A 16,834-nucleotide genomic window follows, 5' to 3' on the forward strand; every position below is an offset into this window, starting at 1 on the left:
GTACTCTCATTCAAACCACCAGTCAGATGGCCTAGCTTTTCCAGTGTGGCCCATTCTTACTCCATGAGACCTTTGGCTTCCTTGAAACCCCTCAAATGGGCTGGCTCTTGCCCTCTTGTGGGATTGAGGAGGTTAACCAAGGTGGCCAGGGATAGTGAGCTAGTAAATGAGCACGGACCCAAGGTGTGTGTGTCGGTGGGGGGAGGGGAGGGGGGGCGGTCTGGTCATGTTGAGACTGACCAAAGCCATGGTTCTTGGTAGGGAATTTAGGAGCCAGGATGGGTTGAAACCCCCAGAGCTGTGGTTTTGCCATCTTTGTGGAGGATGAGTTGTCCCAGGCAGGAGGAAGACAGCCCTGACCAGTTGAGGGCTTGTATGGGAGATCAGTCACCAAGCTGTTGAAATCTGGCTTGATGACATGTGGCTCCTGACATGTGACCCCTCGAGTAACATGGATCTGGGACACTGGAGTTACTTGGGAGGCGTTGCGCCTCACTCTGAGTCGACTGAGAAGCGTGGTGAAAACAAACTGTCCTCTCGCTGCTCCAGGGTCTGTCTGCTTGGGAACCGCACGCTGGCAAAGCGCAGCTTTGAGACCTGTGCCAAAATGCAGGTTGTCAGCAATGGGACAGTGACCACTGCACTCTGGCGCCTCTTCTGCAATGGCTCCAGCTTGAGTGCCTCCTGTGATGAGTACTTTATACAGAACAATGTCACTGAGATCCAGGGCATCCCTGGTGTGGCCAGTGGTGTCTTCCTGGGTAAGTGCCAGTGGGCTCTTTGAGGCTACTCTTTGGGCCTTGGTTCCTCTTGCTTAGCCAAGTCCTAGGGGGGGTCCTGTCCAGCTAAACTCTAGACTGGAATAGCTTCCTTCAGCTGCTACAAATCAGCTGGGTGAAGCCAGGCATTCAATCTTTGTTTGAGACACTCACTTTACAGCCCAGCATGGCCTGGAGATTGCTATGTAGCCCTGATTGGCCTAGAACCCTGACGACAGGATGGCCTGGTACTATCCCTGTCATCACTTTCCACATACTAGGATAACAAATAGGGGGCAACTTCATCTTAGTGAGAAGGAACTGTTCCTGGAGAACCTGAACATTTGGTCCTAGTAGTCTACCCTCTGTGAGTTGGGGTTCTGTACGCTCTGCAATGGTGTGGTGTGATGTCAGTAGACAGCTGAGGGCTGTGTCTGGGTGACACAGAGAGGAGCACATGGGTCCCTCACTCACAGGTCCTGCTGGAGTCTCTGAGGTAAGCTCTCTGGAGGAAGCAACTCCCAAGAGATATCAAGGGAAGCAGCAAGTGCATGTGGACAGAAGAGCCACAGTTGCTGACTGGAGGCCACTTATGGAGAGGTCCCCATGTGGGTATTCAGTCAGGGCAAGACTGTACTGGGTCAGGCTGGAATGGAGTGGAGAGTGAAGGTGGCTACACTGCCTGGATTATTGGAGGAACTAATACGATCACAGTTTTGTGTTCCTGCCTCATCGGTGGATGCCCAGCAGGGAGGGCACTGAAACTGTGGGCAGCTAGCTGTTTGGGAACATGTAGGTACCATGCACAAGGATCCCCTAGTTATGTTGAGGTTTTAGGGAGAGTAGCTTCTTGCACTTGAGTGTCCTTGACTGAAATCAGAGCCATGGAAGGAGAACCCCCTGTGGTTGTGAGTGGTGATGCTGGGCATAGACAGTCCAGTGGGCAGTCCCAGCAGAAGGTGGAAGAATACTATTAGGAGGTGTATTAGTCCAGCCTGTTCTTATTACAGATAACCTGTGGAGCACATATTCTGACAAGGGGGCATTTGTGGAAAAGAAGGGAGTGTCCTCAGTGCCTGTGTCGGAGGAGAGCCGGCCTAGCGGGTTGCCATACGTCCTTACAGACATCATGACCTACTTCACCATGCTGGTTGGCATCTACTTCCCCTCCGTAACAGGTGAAGCTGCCCGCCTCCCCAGCCTCCCCTCCCTCTCTGCCTCTGTCTCTGTCTCTCTGTGTCGTTATGTCTTTGTTACTTTCTCTGTCTCGGTGAGTGTCTATTTTGCTGCTCTCTTTCTCTCTCTCTCTCTCTCTCTCTCTCTCTCTCTCTCTCTCTCTCTGTGTGTGTGTGTGTGTGTGTGTGTGTGTGTGTGTGTGTTTCAGTCCTCAGAGACCATCTTCCCAGCAAGCAGTATTGGCCTGTCTTCTCTGACCTACAGATGAATCTTTCTGTGGGCAACGTCCTCTAGCCCTTCTGTCACTGTCACTCCTATCTATTTTGCAGGGATCATGGCAGGATCCAACCGCTCTGGGGACCTCAAAGACGCCCAAAAGTCCATCCCAACAGGGACCATTCTGGCCATTGTGACCACGTCTTTCATTTGTATCCTTAAAGGGGCCCTGGACAGAAGTATTGAACTCCAGCCTGGCTGCCCTCATTCAGGTCCATTCACTCACATTGCCATTGTACCCATCTGTGGTGCACTTACCACATTTAGGTCCTGACCACAGCCTGCCCTACGTGTAGCTGTGGCAACCCTGTGTGATGCGCCATATTAAAACATGGCGCCTGGATTCCTGTTCTCTTGTGATTATATTTGACACGCGTGCCTTTAAAAAACCAAGTGAGGACTAATGGTTATAGTTCGTTCAGTGGTAGAGTGTTTGTCTAGCACAGGGCTCTGGCTTCAAATCTGCAGTAATACCAAAGGTAAAAAAGAAATACAATACGCCATTGGATTGGCCTATGTCACTAGCGGTATACAGACTTGGTTGGGTGTAGCGTGGTATGTGGCATAAACACTGACCACAGTTGGTTTTGTGAAACTGACATTCCAGGAGCCCTGTGTCCTCCCAGCAGGGTGATTGGGCCACCAACCAGGCACTTTTGAGTACCCTGTGACTGCATTCTCTTTAGGTAGACATATGTGAGGAGAGGTCCCAGAGGGCTGTGGAGGTGTGGACCCACAATTGTGACTACAATTGTGAGTACAATTGTGAGGACAGGGTATGGGGATAGTTTACCACCAGGTGATCCTGGGTGCGGGGTTGGTTCAGGCGCATGGGATAGGACCCACTGGCCAGCATGCATCCTCCTGGAGCTTGTCTTAGGACTGTCCACTCCTTGACTTCGTCTCAGATCTTTCCTGCATAGTGCTATTTGGGGCCTGCATCGAAGGTGTGGTCTTGCGAGATAAGTATGTTGGTTTTTGTTTTTTAACTACATGAATTGGCTGTAATTGGTATTGTCTTTCCTGAGTGAGACTTTAGCTTTGAAATTCAGTTACCCCTGGGCCTCACAGTTGTATATGAGCTAAAAGCTCTTATCCAGCCATACTGCCTTTTGCCTGACTAAAGCATTGATACGTCACTCCTTGAGCCTGGAGCCTAAAGACTGCTTGGAGAAAAGATGAGGCCTGATGAAACTGGAGATGGGGAGTAGACACAGGTGTGAGAATGGGAGAGATGGGACCTAGACACCCTAGCCCTGCTGCTGAATCAGTGGGACTTTAGTGTAGACTACTGTGGGCCCTCCCTTCTTAGGGTACAAGTCTGTCAGAATCTCAGGGCTTCAGGGGGTCTTGTAAACTGTATGGTGAAGGAATATAGTTACCACCAGACCTAGATATGACCTCTGCAGAAATGACAATGGCCAGCACCACCTTGGTATAAGCCAGGATTTAGTGTTCCTGATAGGATTCCAGAACAGTTTCATTAACACCAAAGCCCCTTCCAAGGGAAGCTGCAAGGCTGGTTGGGTCCTGGTTGAGTGGGGCCTCTGTTATGGGTTCTTTACCTTCCCTCTCCCTGAGCCCAGAGGTTCACACTCAAATAGAGGACAGACGTTTTTTTTTTTTTTTTTTTTTTTTTTAATCTTCTTTCTTCAGATCACTTTTTGGACGCTCTACTGACCATCTTCCCTGCTCACCTATAGGTTTGGGGAGGCCCTGCAAGGGAACCTGGTCATTGGCATGCTGGCCTGGCCATCCCCCTGGGTCATCGTCATTGGCTCCTTCTTCTCCACCTGTGGTGCTGGCCTGCAGAGCCTGACTGGGGCACCCCGCCTGCTGCAGGCCATCGCCCGTGATGGCATCATCCCCTTCCTACAGGTGAGCCCTTCAATCAAACTGCAGCAGATGATGCTGGCTGCCCTGAGAAGAGAGACCTTGGAAGGTCAAGTTTGGGGATATAGGGGTCCCTAAGAGTCCATCCTACAGAGCTGGACCTATAGACTGAAGAATAGGGGACATCTGTCCTGCCTTTGGACTCTATAGTGGTCATCTCTCGCACTAGCTACTGGGCTGAGGGTGCAGTCCCAGGGCAGAGGCCGCCCAGCACTATAAAGCCTTTTTCCAGTGGGTCATATTTCTCCATGAGGCTGTGCCAAGGATGGTCCCACTGATGTTAGCCAGGAATTTGGTATCCCTGGACCTGACATCTATAGCTGGGACTGAAGTTCCTAGAATAATAACCTAGAGGTGTAGGATGTAACGAGAGTCCTAAGATTATGGCATCCAAGTGTCATAGCCCAACGGCTTAAACCAAAAGAGGTTGCTTTCCAAAATTCTGGAGACTGGAGGTCCAGTGAGGCTACTGACCACACAAAAGTGATCTGAAGATAGAAACAAAACAAGAAAACAAACAATCCTGGAAGTTCAGGTGTGGTAGAGCTGTCCCCTGAGCCTATCTGTGTGGCTATTTGGTTTTCTTTGGGGCCTGGCTTCGTATAGCACGGTGACCTGTGACTAAAGTTAGGTTTTTCTTGTAAGTCCTGAAGACTTCAGATGACATGCCTTGTAGATGTTCCACTCACCCATGGTTAGGTGTTTTCTTGCCCCGGGCCACTTAACTCTCTCTCCATACTGCAGGTGTTTGGTCATGGAAAGGCCAACGGGGAGCCCACATGGGCCTTGCTGCTCACAGCCCTCATCTGTGAGACGGGTATCCTCATTGCCTCCCTGGACAGCGTGGCCCCCATCCTGTCCATGTGAGTAACCTTCAAGGACAACAGGGTGGAGGGTGTGAGGACTTGGCTACTGTTCCTTCCTGTTTGGACACAGGGTAAGGAATAAACATACAGGGCAGGCACAGAAGGCCAGGTAGTTGTGCGGTGGGCACAGAGCTGTTGTGCTTGCTGAGGCCAGTGTGCTTTTACTGGTAGCTGCTGTGGTAGGGGCAACAGCTGCTTTCATGGTATATGGCCAGGGACAGCAGGGATGTGACTTGACCTCAGCTGTGGCGTGGAGGTCCATTAGAGGAGCCGCCACTGTGTGAACAGGGAGGGTCTCCCTGGAAGGTGGTGAGTGGCGTATGGTAGGGCGGCAGTGGGACACTGCAGCACTACTCTGGGCGGACGGCAGCCTCACTGGACCTTCTGTTCCAGGTTCTTCCTCATGTGCTACATGTTCGTGAATCTGGCCTGTGCGGTACAGACCCTGCTGCGCACACCCAACTGGCGCCCACGTTTCAAGTTCTACCACTGGTAAGGCCTTCTATGTGAATGCCCTGCGGGACCCACAAGCTGAGCATGTGCAATCTGTTCTGGTGGTTCTCCCTGTTGCTGGGCTTAAAACTTACTGCGTAAGGAACCCCAGTGAATTCCATGAGGGTCACGGTCCTGTCCTGGCTGCTGAGCTTTAAGGAAGGTCTGACTTACACTTGCCCTCCTGTATTACCATAAATCTTTCTGCCAAAAGCTGCCTGAGCCCCACCTCTGTGTGTGAGCTTTACTACCCCAGCTGCCTGCCTGAGTTAGGGCCCAAATGAATACACAGAAACTTGTATTAGATACAATGTTGCTTGGCCAATGACTAGGATTCTCATCTGCTAGCTCAGTCTTAATTATCATAAATCTATATATGTTATAAGACTTATCTTATTGGACGCCTTATTGGCGACCCTCCTTGCTGTGGATCACATCATGCTGCTGGAGCAGGAGCGGAGGGGAAAAGAGGGCCCTTCCTGTTTCTCCTTCGCTTAAATATGAGTTTCCTTGCTATGTCACTTCCTGCCTGGATCAGCACTTCTCTACTACATTTCCCAGAATCCTCTTTGACTCCTAGTCCCGTCTACTTGCTGTCTCATAGGGCAAACAGTATTTTAACAATCAATAAGATAAACATACAAAGAAGTACATTCCCCATCACTCCTGAGTACATATGTGATTCTTGTGTCAATCCCTTGTCAAGTCGGAAATGTGTAAAGATCCTAGGGTTGCCGGTCTTCTTAAGGTCCCTTTCCAGCACAGTACTGGGGGGCGGGGTGGAGCCCATTTCTGTGTTCTGCATTGATTGGGGTGCCTTGTGCATCTCAGGAGGTAAATAGGCACCTGCTGTCTGCAAGTTGCCACTTTGCAGTGCCACAGCAGGGTCCCTGGAAGGCATATTTCAGGGGTGACTGAGTGACAAGCCTGATAGCCAAGGGGTCAGGGCCTGATAAGCTGTTAAAGGAAGATTTTCATGATGGGGAAAGTGCTGTCTGGTGAGGCAGTCTTTCGGGTGCTGGTTGGGGTCTGAGCTTCCATGTCCACTAGGACCCTCTCCTTCCTTGGGATGAGTCTCTGCCTTGCCCTGATGTTCATCTGCTCCTGGTACTACGCCCTCTTCGCTATGCTCATCGCTGGCTGCATCTACAAGTACATCGAATACCGCGGGTGAGTGGCAGCACCCTCAGACAGCTGTGCCTTCTTCACACTCCTCATGCTTACACAGAACCAGGCAGTTACTTACCTGGGCCTGGCCTGTGATGTGAATCTGGGTGCTGTAGATGAAGTCTCATGGAGGTTAGAAGACACCCCGTGAAATCTGGTGTACTGTGTCATCTCCTAGCCTCAGCCAGGCTGACTTGCTCAGATATATACTCATTTCCTGCCCCAGAGCTATTGTGCAGATAGCTGGGCAGGTTTTTTGTTTTGTTTTCTGTTTTTAATTTCACATGTGTTGTAATTATCAGTGGGTACATCTGTGGCTGCGTGTAGCAGCTGTAACTGTTAGAGTCTGCTTAAGGACTTTTGCACTCTGTCAGCAACAGCAAGCACTGAGAATGCAATACCCATTGTAAACATGCACACACACACACACACACTCTGGACCAGGGTGGCATGTTTCAGGGGCTATATTATATTTCAACCCACAAGGTCACCTTTGTCCTTTCCTGACTGTCCTGTCCCCACCCTGGGCCTTGAGTTCAGGACTTCCAAGTTGTGGTCTTACCTCATTCTTCCCTCTGTCCCTGGTAGTCAGTCCCACAAAGGAAGTCCTGCTGCTTGTACCCTTCCATTTTACCCAGTAGCCCTTGCTTGTCTTGGGTTTACAGAAACTCTGTGAATGCCTCAGCTAGGCAGACATTCTTAGAGTGCTGCTGGGACAAGGTGGTCTCCCTCTGTACCCACACAGGGCTGAGAAGGAGTGGGGTGATGGCATCCGGGGCCTGTCACTGAATGCTGCCCGCTATGCCCTACTGCGTGTGGAACATGGGCCCCCACATACCAAGAACTGGAGGTGAGTACATCCTACAGCCTCAGCCCCAAGACAGAAGAATCAAGCAAAGACCTTGTTAGTGCTGTCTCTCAGAAGCTTTTGCTTTTGGTTCCTGGGGAGAGATCTGCCAGGGGGGTGGGCCTTCACTGCCCAAGAATGGGAGAATAGCCAGAGATGGGACCTGATAAGCCACAAGCGGTATGGATTGGAAGCATACTCCTCTAAGAGTTTCCTCTGCCCTGAGGCCCAGCAGAGCATCCTTGGCTGGGACACCTAAAGCCTCAGACACAGGGCCTGTACCTGTGTCTCTTGCTCATCCTGTCTTACTGTCCTTCCCACCTCACCTATTCTTCCTCTGCTGTCTGTTTGCCTTTCCCATCTCTATCCCATCTGACTTGGTGAGCATTGGAGCCCTGGTCGTGGGTAGCCATAGTAACTCCCGTCCCTGCCTGTCCTACCACAGGCCCCAGGTGTTGGTGATGCTGAACCTGGATGCTGAGCAGTGTGTGAAGCACCCCCGCCTGCTGTCCTTCACCTCGCAGCTGAAGGCCGGCAAGGGCCTGACCATCGTGGGCTCTGTGCTGGAGGGCACCTACTTAGACAAGCATGTGGAGGCCCAGAGGGCCGAAGAGGTGGGCAGGGGTAGTGGCGAGTGAGTGGGGTCAGGGTCGCAACCACCTAGGAAGGGCTGAGCCAGCCGTGTCCTGCATCTTGAGGTTCAGGAGCACAGCTTGTACATGTGCTGTCTGTCGCTTGTATCTGTCAAGGCGGCTGCTGAGTCTGAAGTGGTCAGAAATCAGACTTGAAGAAGTGAGGGGTGTGGTCTTGAGACAGAGAGGAGCAGTGGCAGCTCCACTCGGCATGCTGTTGGGGTTCAAGCACTGGGGGCTCTGTGCCTTGTCTCAGTACTCTGTTCCTGGTGCAGGTCATAGCTCCCCATGTACCCCATCTCCTTCCGGTATGTAGAGATGATGGGTCGTGAGACTGTGTGCTGCCAGATCCCCTGAGCCTGTGAACCAGGGGAAGTAACCAGAACCTGCTCCTATAGTACTATGCCATCTCTGATGCCTGCTGCCCACAGTTTGTTGGCTGTATAACTCCTGGGTTCCTGTACACTTTTTTATTTCTCTGCTTTCAGACTTGTGACAGGAGATCTTCAGCCTAAGTAGAAGCAGAGCAAGTAGTTTGTATCATCAGTCCCCTCACGTCTACCTCCAGCCTCTGCTGTCCTCACAAGGCCAGGGTCCTGTCACCTCCACCTTCCCTTTCCTGTGACATCCTATTCTGTCATCTATCTAGAACCATTTCTGATTGTTCATCTCCAGTGTTCAGCTTCCCAAATTGTCAGAAATCTTTTTACTCCTCTCTCCATTTGTGGACCTTACTCAGGACTCTGTCATGGCTGCCATGTCTAGGTGTCACCCTCTTTTCTGGAGGCGGGTAATCAGCCAGCTTTTGTCTTATAACCATCTATATATATCTGGTCTTGCTTGTGCACCCAGGCTTCCTGCTCTCTGTGTGTCTGCAGCTGCAGCCTAATTCCTGAGTTCAGACCATGCCAGGTGGTAAGCCTGTTCAGTGGAGTGATTGTAGGCATGGGTGGAATGGCCTGGTGGTGGTTGGTGGTTGGTGGTCCTGGCCTGGAGTGACAATCCTGTGGCCTTTTCAATAATGGCTTCACTCACCTGGGCATCCTCTTTGGCCACTCAGATTTATCAAGTTCATAGAGGACAGGAGAAACCATGGATCTTTTTCCCTTGCTCCTCCAAAGAGACCGGTAATTGTCCATCAGCATGTGGCTCATTGGATCTAAACACTGGTGGCCACTGACTCTAAACCCATGAATTGAAGCATCCTAGCTATTGTCCTTAAGGATGGATGGTGCTCTGTCTTGTCTGCTAGTATCTAACCTGCAGTTGGTCTGAGAGGTATTCTGTTATGGGGGAATGAGGTAGCTCTGTCTCGAAGGTGCTCTTGCTTTTGCTCTTTGATGATTCTTGGGCACAAAGGCCCCAGTGTCTGCTTTAAGCATTGCCATGCACATGTCCTTCCCAGGAAATCCCTGGAGCTAGACCACCCCTTGAGACAGATTACAAGGGTGTGTATGGACTCCTGTTATCTTGTCTTACTGGCAACTCATGGGAAAGGTATCTGTTGAAGTGAAGTGAATGGCTGCTAGGGACCCTGACTCCACTTTCAGCCTCCGTTCTGATAAGATATGAGAAGCACTTACGTCTAACAGTCTGATTCTTTTATTTTTTGGTAGTGCTGGAGTGGGGGTGGAGAACTCAGGACCTCATACGTGCTAGAGAAGTGTCTAGCCACTGAGCCACACCTAAACCCTGGTTGGAGGATTTTTAGTCTCCAAGTACTTTAGGAAGGAGGTTATGAGGAAAGGCTTTAGCTTTGGAATTAGTCATTTCTGTTGATCAGCAAAAGCAAGAAGGAGCTGCCCAAGGGTCCAATTTGTCCTTCATGCCAATATCTGGGACCTGTGTCACTTTTCTGATGGAGTCTGTCCCCCAATCTGACTATTGTTGGTAGTACAAAAACTTTTTTTAAACAATCAAAGCTTGTGAAAGGAACTTCTTACTTGGTGTTTCTGTAACTTATCAGGATTAATACTACGTTCCCTTCTACTGTACCGATTGCATGAGAAGGCTTGAGAATTTGAGCCACCCCATCCTTTTCTAACTGAGAACCCATCTTTCTGTCCTGTGAGGTTTCCATGCCCACAGTCACCTTGGCAGATGTGCTAACTTGTCTGTTTACAATGACCCAGGCCAGGTGCCAGCCTGGTCAGGGCTCTGGCTTTTACAGCTTTAGGTTGGGCAGGAGTTTCTAGCAGCAAGGCAAGGAGACCCAGCTCCAGCTCCTTGTGTCTGTAGCATGGGGAAAGCAATGTTGCAGCCAGTGTCAGGGACGCAGGTATCACAAAGCCAGGGCAGTGGTGGTTTGGTGCCCTGTGCAGTAGGTATGTCTTTCTGGTCTGTATTCCACAGCCTTCTCTGCTGTGACCTTTTGCCAGCTCCAGCCTGAAGGACAACAGAATAGCCCTGCTGCATGCCATCGTGCTGAATCAGCGCCTCTAGTACTTCTCCTGTGAAACCCCCATCATGGGCACTGTCTTCCTTCCCGCCTGGGAGCAGCTGCGTCCCTGTGACCACACCTCCTGCCTGGGCCGCTTCCCACTCTCTGGCATGTTCCCCTTTTAGGACAGTGTGTTTAGATTGTTCCCGAATTACGCAGAATTCTATAAGTGGAACATGGCTGTGTGAGCCTGGTCTGCCCTGGGTAGTTGATGGGTGGTGGAGGTGAACAGGAAGTAAGGGAATAGAGAATGCTGGGGAACCATGTGTGTTATCAGTATAGCCGTGGTTGAGGAGCTCCAGGGCAGGGCAGTGTCACTGAGGGCTGGTATAGGCAGCTGAACTCAGGCCAAGGAAGGAAAAAGTGTGTCTTGTGACCAATAGAGAAAACCCAGACTGAGGTGTGGGCAGGGTAGGCTTAAATATGCTTCCTGCCTCTTCTAGCTCTGGGTCTCCAGGCACCTTTCAGCCTCAGCCTCCACCTCCACACAGCCGTCATCCTTCTGTCTCAGGTCTCTCTGTCATTTTAGGGTTGTTTGTTACTGAGTTCAGGGTCCCATTGAACAGTGAGGATTACTCTGCAAGGACACCTTTTCCAATTAAGGTCTCCCTTCCCCATCTTGGCTACAGTATGGTCATAATGAGAGTCTTTGGGTGCACCATTCAGCCCCTCCAGTCCTAGTCCCCCAAGCACGCATTTCCTCCCCGCCCCCTGTACAAACCACATTCATCTCATTATAGGGTCTCCAAAGTCTTGACTCTCACAGCATCAATACTAAATCGGGGACTACGTGAAGAGGAACTCCTCTCTCTGCTCACATGAAGTGTGGAAAATGTGTGCCTGCCAGTGGTGTGGCCTTCTTATTCTAAACTTATTCTAAAAGGGAAAGTGTCGGAGGCATGAGGTTCACCATCCACATTAGCGTGACATCTAGTAGGACTGTTCTTCTAGGTACTATCTGACACCCTGACCCAAGAGGACCCTCGTAGCCTGGCCGCTATAGATGAATGACCGCATACCTAGAGCTGTTGGTTAGTGAATGGTGTGTCCAGACTCACAGTGTCCAACCTCTGCAATGACCCCAAGCTGCACTTGGGAGGGAGGAGCGGATGTCCTTGTGGATTTGTAGATGCCTGACATAGTGATGGAATGACAGAGTAGACAGGAGTGGAGGCTGACATTGTGGCTTGTCTGATAGTTCTTGCTGGAGCCCTTGATTTGCTCTTGAAGTTGACCCATTGCCATGAAGCATTTAAACATTTGATGATCGTCCTCTGACATGACCCCCACCCCCAATCCAAATAATAATGGGTGGTTGGTAAAGACAGAGATCACTTTAAGGTACTATCTGGTGCACCCTGGTGGTTACCCCTCATTGACACCTACACATAGCTGTTCCTCAAGGTGCCAGGCTTGCTGTGTCTCTCTCACACATGTGCAAACACACGTGGCCAGCAACTCCCAAGCACTCCTCAAAGTCTCCATCCCTAAATGCCAGGCTGTGGCATATGTGTAGGGCCACTTCACCACAGCGGTGACTGACATGATGCCCCTGGCATGTGTCTTGACATCACATGCTGACAACCCCCCCCCCAAACTTCCACAGAACATCCGCTCTCTGATGTGTGCAGAGAAGACCAAAGGCTTCTGCCAGCTGGTGGTGTCCTCTAACCTGCGAGATGGTGCATCCCACCTGATCCAGTCAGCTGGCCTTGGTGGCATGAAACACAACACTGTCCTTATGGCCTGGCCAGAGTCTTGGAAGCAGGCAGATAACCCTTTCTCCTGGAAGAACTTTGTGGGTGAGTATAGCAACCATTTCCCCCCAAGGCTCCATGATAGCCCCAGGTATCTTACTGTCACACCTACGTCTGGCCAGAGAATATATACTTGGGGCCTTTGAATGTGCTGGTCAAGCTGTTAGTCACTGGAAAAGCAAATGGCTACTTTACAGTGTTTAATACTTTCTCCCCTGATGCCCAAACCCAATCTGCATTTGGGGGGTTTTCCTAGAATGTGACACACAACCCTCTGGAGGTCATGGGTTAGCTGGTGACATGCAAGTTGTTCCTTGATGCCCTTCTGGGTAGATGACTTCATGGGACCATGACTACTTAGCCTGTGACAGTCTCCCCACTGTCTGGAGGGAAGCTAGCCTCACCCACACCCTGCGATCTCACCCATGTATGCCTCTGTCTCCACAGACACTGTCCGTGACACTACAGCAGCACATCAGGCATTGTTGGTGGCCAAAAACATCGACTTGTTCCCGCAGAACCAAGAGCGCTTTAGTGACGGGAACATCGATGTGTGGTGGATTGTGCACGATGGGGGCATGCTCATGCTGCTGCCCTTCCTGCTACGCCAGCACAAGGTGGCTGCCACAGGGACACAGGGCAGCAGCTTAGGCTACGGGGACACCACGACGTGAAGGGTATGGCCTTGCTTGAGTTCCTGCAGAAATGTCTCCTCCCTTCCCCAGGTGTGGCGAAAGTGCCGGATGCGCATCTTCACTGTAGCCCAGGTGGATGACAACAGCATCCAGATGAAGAAGGACCTACAGATGTTCCTGTACCACCTGAGGATCAGCGCTGAGGTGGAGGTGGTGGAGATGGTGCGTATACATCCGCATGCTCTGGTGGGCAGGGGAACCTGGATGCCGTGCTACATTTCTGGGCTCGCATCCCTACGTGCTCCTTTGGGTGACTGTATAGTCTCACTGTGTGGTCTCCGTCCTCCGTGTCTGAGTACGTCTCAGTTGACAGAGCTCTAGTGGACAAGGCCTGTGGGGTACGGTCCCTAGGGGTGAGGCCTGCTCCAGAGGTCGGAAGCCCTTGGCTCTGTTTTTGTCCATGCCTTCATAGTTCCACAGTTAGAAATGACCTGTCCATCTGTGGGTAAATAGGGCCATGCATGTGGGGCTAGCAGGTGGAGTCAATCGACTGTGGGTTGCAGTAGATGCAATTTACCGTGGTCTGAATGACTAAGGAGTGAAGTTGATTGTGAGATGGCTATACTCTAACTGCGCCTGAGGACCCACGCTTGTCCCTATGGACTAAGGAGCACCATGTGGATGAACCGTGTATCCTTCACTCCTCATGACTCTCTGAGTTCTCTGAATGCCATGTTCTCACTTGTGTGTTCTGTACGACTTATTCCTTGATCATCTGTGCATGGCTATGTGCTCTCCCTGGAGTAGAACTGGCAGGGTGTCACATTTGGTAGAAATAGTTTCAGAGAGTCCTGCTTCTCTTCTGCAGTTATACAGGGGTTATGTTTGGTGATGGGTGTTCCAGAAGGGCCCATTCCCTTTCCATGGCCATGTGGAGTGCCACATTAGGTAGAGGGACCCACTACTACCCTTCCATGGTTACATGGAGAAGTCATAGCTCCAGGACTGTAGAGCTTGCAGACTGCTTGTCTTGGGCTGTGTGTCTTTAATCATGGATGAGGCCTGGCATCTGCCTGCATTATTGACGAACTATTGCATTTTCCTGTCTGCTCCCAGGGAACCTTGTGGTACAGGGCTATGCTTTCCTACTTCTATAAGAGCATTGTGCAAGTTGAAGTGCAGGTTGGGTATCACTGGGTTTTGTGCTCTGAGTGTGCTGTTCAGAAATGCATAGCCACGTTTGGTTATCTCAGCCATTTCAGAGTTGCAGACTCGCTCTCCGTGGCTTCTTCTTGCAGCCTCCTCTGTAGATGGCAACCTAGGTCTGGCCACACCTAGAAGTCATAGAAATAGCATTATTAGCAGTCAGAAACCATCTTTTGACTTAGTAACAGAAGCTACTCAGAAAAGAGCCCTCGAAGGAGTCATGGTCTTGTGAGGTAGCCCAGGGTTAGGCATGGAGACCAGCAGTCAGGTACTGGCCTGAACCTGTGTCTATGGTGTATATGTATGAGGCTGCCAACTTCTCAGTTTCAGTCTTGCCCCAGGAGGTGGGTTTTTAGAGCTACCCTCCATTCCTGAGTTTCCACTAGAATACAGAGATCTATGTCCCTGCCCCAGGAACTCAGTCAGCTGACAAGGGACTACCCTGAGTGTAAGAGTTTGGGTATTTGGGTGTAACGAGCAGGACTGTTCTGAGTGCCAATAGTCAAGATCCTCAAGTCAGTAGTGCTTTAAATGCTGTTGTCCCTTGGTTTGGTATGTTTTTCCTGTGGATTTAATAATTCTGTGACGGATGAGCTTGTCTGAGACAGGAAATGACACCAGTTATTTGGGAGCATGTGTCCCTTGAGACCACAGCTTCTGCAGAGACAAGCTAGGAATGCTCTGTCCAGAACCCTCAACAGCTGTGTACCCGGTCAATGTAAGATGCAGCAGCAGTGTTAAGAGTCCCCTGCAGGAATGTAGGTAGGCTATTCATTTGTTACTGAAGCCTATACCTACACGTTTCCATCCATAGTTACACATTCTCATACCTTCCCAGGATGCTCTGGGTTAGCGCTCTGACACTCCAGAGACAGAAATCTAAGCCTATAGGATGCATGGCCACTGCTTGCTTTGGTCCACTTGACAAAGCGGGAGTGGGGGAGTCGGGGGGTGAGGTAGGTGGTTAGCAGCGATACCATGTTTTGTATGCATTGTTTACTTTTGTGGCTTGACACATTTTAGGTTGAAAATGACATATCTGCATTCACCTATGAGAAGACGCTAATGATGGAGCAGAGGTCACAGATGCTGAAACAGATGCAGTTATCAAAAAATGAGCGGGAGAGAGAGGTATGTACACCGGGGAGAAGAAAGTAGGTAGAGTCAGTGTCATCTGGCCTCAGATGTGGGATATGTGTTGATAGGGGCAGAGGGCAACCCAGCAACACATGGCTCTGGATTCACATAGTTTTTCTACGTCTTTTGGCATTGACCATTAAAGAAGAGCAAGCATGGCTACCTGTCCCCATTGGTACGGTGTGACTCAGGGCTGGCATCTTTGAGGTCACTTCATACCCAGGAAAGGTACAGATGGTAGATGACATGACATCCACCTCTTTTGAGGCTATGCCCTCAGGCCTTTTGTTGTACAAACTCCAGAATCTTTTATTATTATTATTATTTAAGATTTACTTATTTATTATGTATACCGTGTTCTGTCTGCCTGTGTGTCTGCAGGCCAGTAGAGGGCACCAGGTCTCATTATGGATGGTTGTGAGCCACCGTGTGGTTGCTGGGAATTGAACTCAGGACCTTCGGAAGAGCAGCCAGTGTTCTTATCCGCTGAGCCATCTCTCCAAACCCAAACTCCATACCCTTATATGAGGCTTTGCAGTGGCAGATTGGGTGGAGGGAATGATTCTCTATGGATTAGTGAAAATATGTGGTCACAGGGGCACAAGAACCCTCTGCCTCCCATGAGAATTGGCATGGTTGGCACATGGATCATGTGACTAACAGCTAGAATGGGAGCAGTGATCACCCCAGGTTCTTTAGGAGAGTTGGAGGACACAGGAGACAGAACTAGGACCCAGATAGGATGCCCACCATGTCTGGACAGAGACTATAGCCTGCCTGCTGGCTCCAACACTATCTGGTTAGACTCAGTGACTTTGTTTCTGTCGCCATTCCTGTGGGCTGCAGGGAGTCCCAGAAGCAACCCACCTTTCTGGCCTCGTCCAGGAGAAAGAATACTGGATTAAGTGGCATCTTTAACCTGGAGAATTACTAAACTCAGATAAAGGAGGGGTTTAAGGTAGGGGGGATGGCATTCAGGAGTCTGACTTCAGCAGAGATGCGTCCCCATGTGGGACAGAGGCCACTAGTTTGTTTGGCACAGCTCAGCAGGATGGGTGTTGCACTCCTAGCCTGGTGGATTACCAACAGGCTCTTCTTCTCTGTGGAGGCTGTGGAAAAGTTAAGGCCACATTGGGGGTGAGGGCACTGAGGGTCCATGAAGTTCAGACATGGCTGAGCAGTTGAGCCATGCTGCCATCTGAGGAAGTCAACGCTGAGCCTTACTTTGTGGGTCTCCATCATGGAGGCTCCTGATGACCCACCTCTGCTGTACAGGCAGAACTGAACAGCTCAGAGTCAGGATGAGTAGCATTCCCTGGTGGATTTTGACCCACCCTGGCTGGGGCTCTGCAGGTGAGCAGCAGCAAGTCCTTACCCACACTAGCTAAGGCTATGAAGGTCTGGTAGGTAGCAGAGCCTCACCCAGCCAGATTCACTTGTCTGGACCCCACAGAGAGCATGTGCCCTTATGTGCCCTCATCAGCCAGTGGCTCACACACATTGTCAAGTATGAAGAAGACAAGTGGCCACCTTTGGCTGCTGGTTCCCCTTG

At 50.7% G+C, this 16,834-nt stretch overlaps 1 protein-coding gene across 2 annotated transcripts in view; it reads left to right on the plus strand.

Annotated features, from left to right (window-relative positions):
- The window catches only part of Slc12a7 (solute carrier family 12 member 7), a 54,800-nt gene that overhangs the window by 30,328 nt on the left and 7,638 nt on the right, over window positions 1–16,834 (plus strand). For both annotated transcript variants that reach the window (XM_027400147.2, XM_035440651.1), the window contains exons 8-21: window positions 550–761; window positions 1,769–1,936; window positions 2,264–2,362; window positions 3,119–3,176; window positions 3,914–4,088; window positions 4,848–4,966; window positions 5,363–5,461; window positions 6,512–6,631; window positions 7,374–7,478; window positions 7,921–8,089; window positions 12,154–12,349; window positions 12,752–12,921; window positions 13,030–13,161; window positions 15,169–15,276. In XM_027400147.2, coding sequence (XP_027255948.1) covers window positions 550–761; window positions 1,769–1,936; window positions 2,264–2,362; window positions 3,119–3,176; window positions 3,914–4,088; window positions 4,848–4,966; window positions 5,363–5,461; window positions 6,512–6,631; window positions 7,374–7,478; window positions 7,921–8,089; window positions 12,154–12,349; window positions 12,752–12,921; window positions 13,030–13,161; window positions 15,169–15,276 — 1,930 coding nt within the window. The remainder of the gene's footprint in view (window positions 1–549; window positions 762–1,768; window positions 1,937–2,263; window positions 2,363–3,118; window positions 3,177–3,913; window positions 4,089–4,847; window positions 4,967–5,362; window positions 5,462–6,511; window positions 6,632–7,373; window positions 7,479–7,920; window positions 8,090–12,153; window positions 12,350–12,751; window positions 12,922–13,029; window positions 13,162–15,168; window positions 15,277–16,834) is intronic.

This window comes from Cricetulus griseus, chromosome 2 (assembly GCF_003668045.3).
Source record: "Cricetulus griseus strain 17A/GY chromosome 2, alternate assembly CriGri-PICRH-1.0, whole genome shotgun sequence".
In the NCBI taxonomy this organism is placed as follows: Eukaryota; Metazoa; Chordata; class Mammalia; order Rodentia; family Cricetidae; genus Cricetulus; species Cricetulus griseus.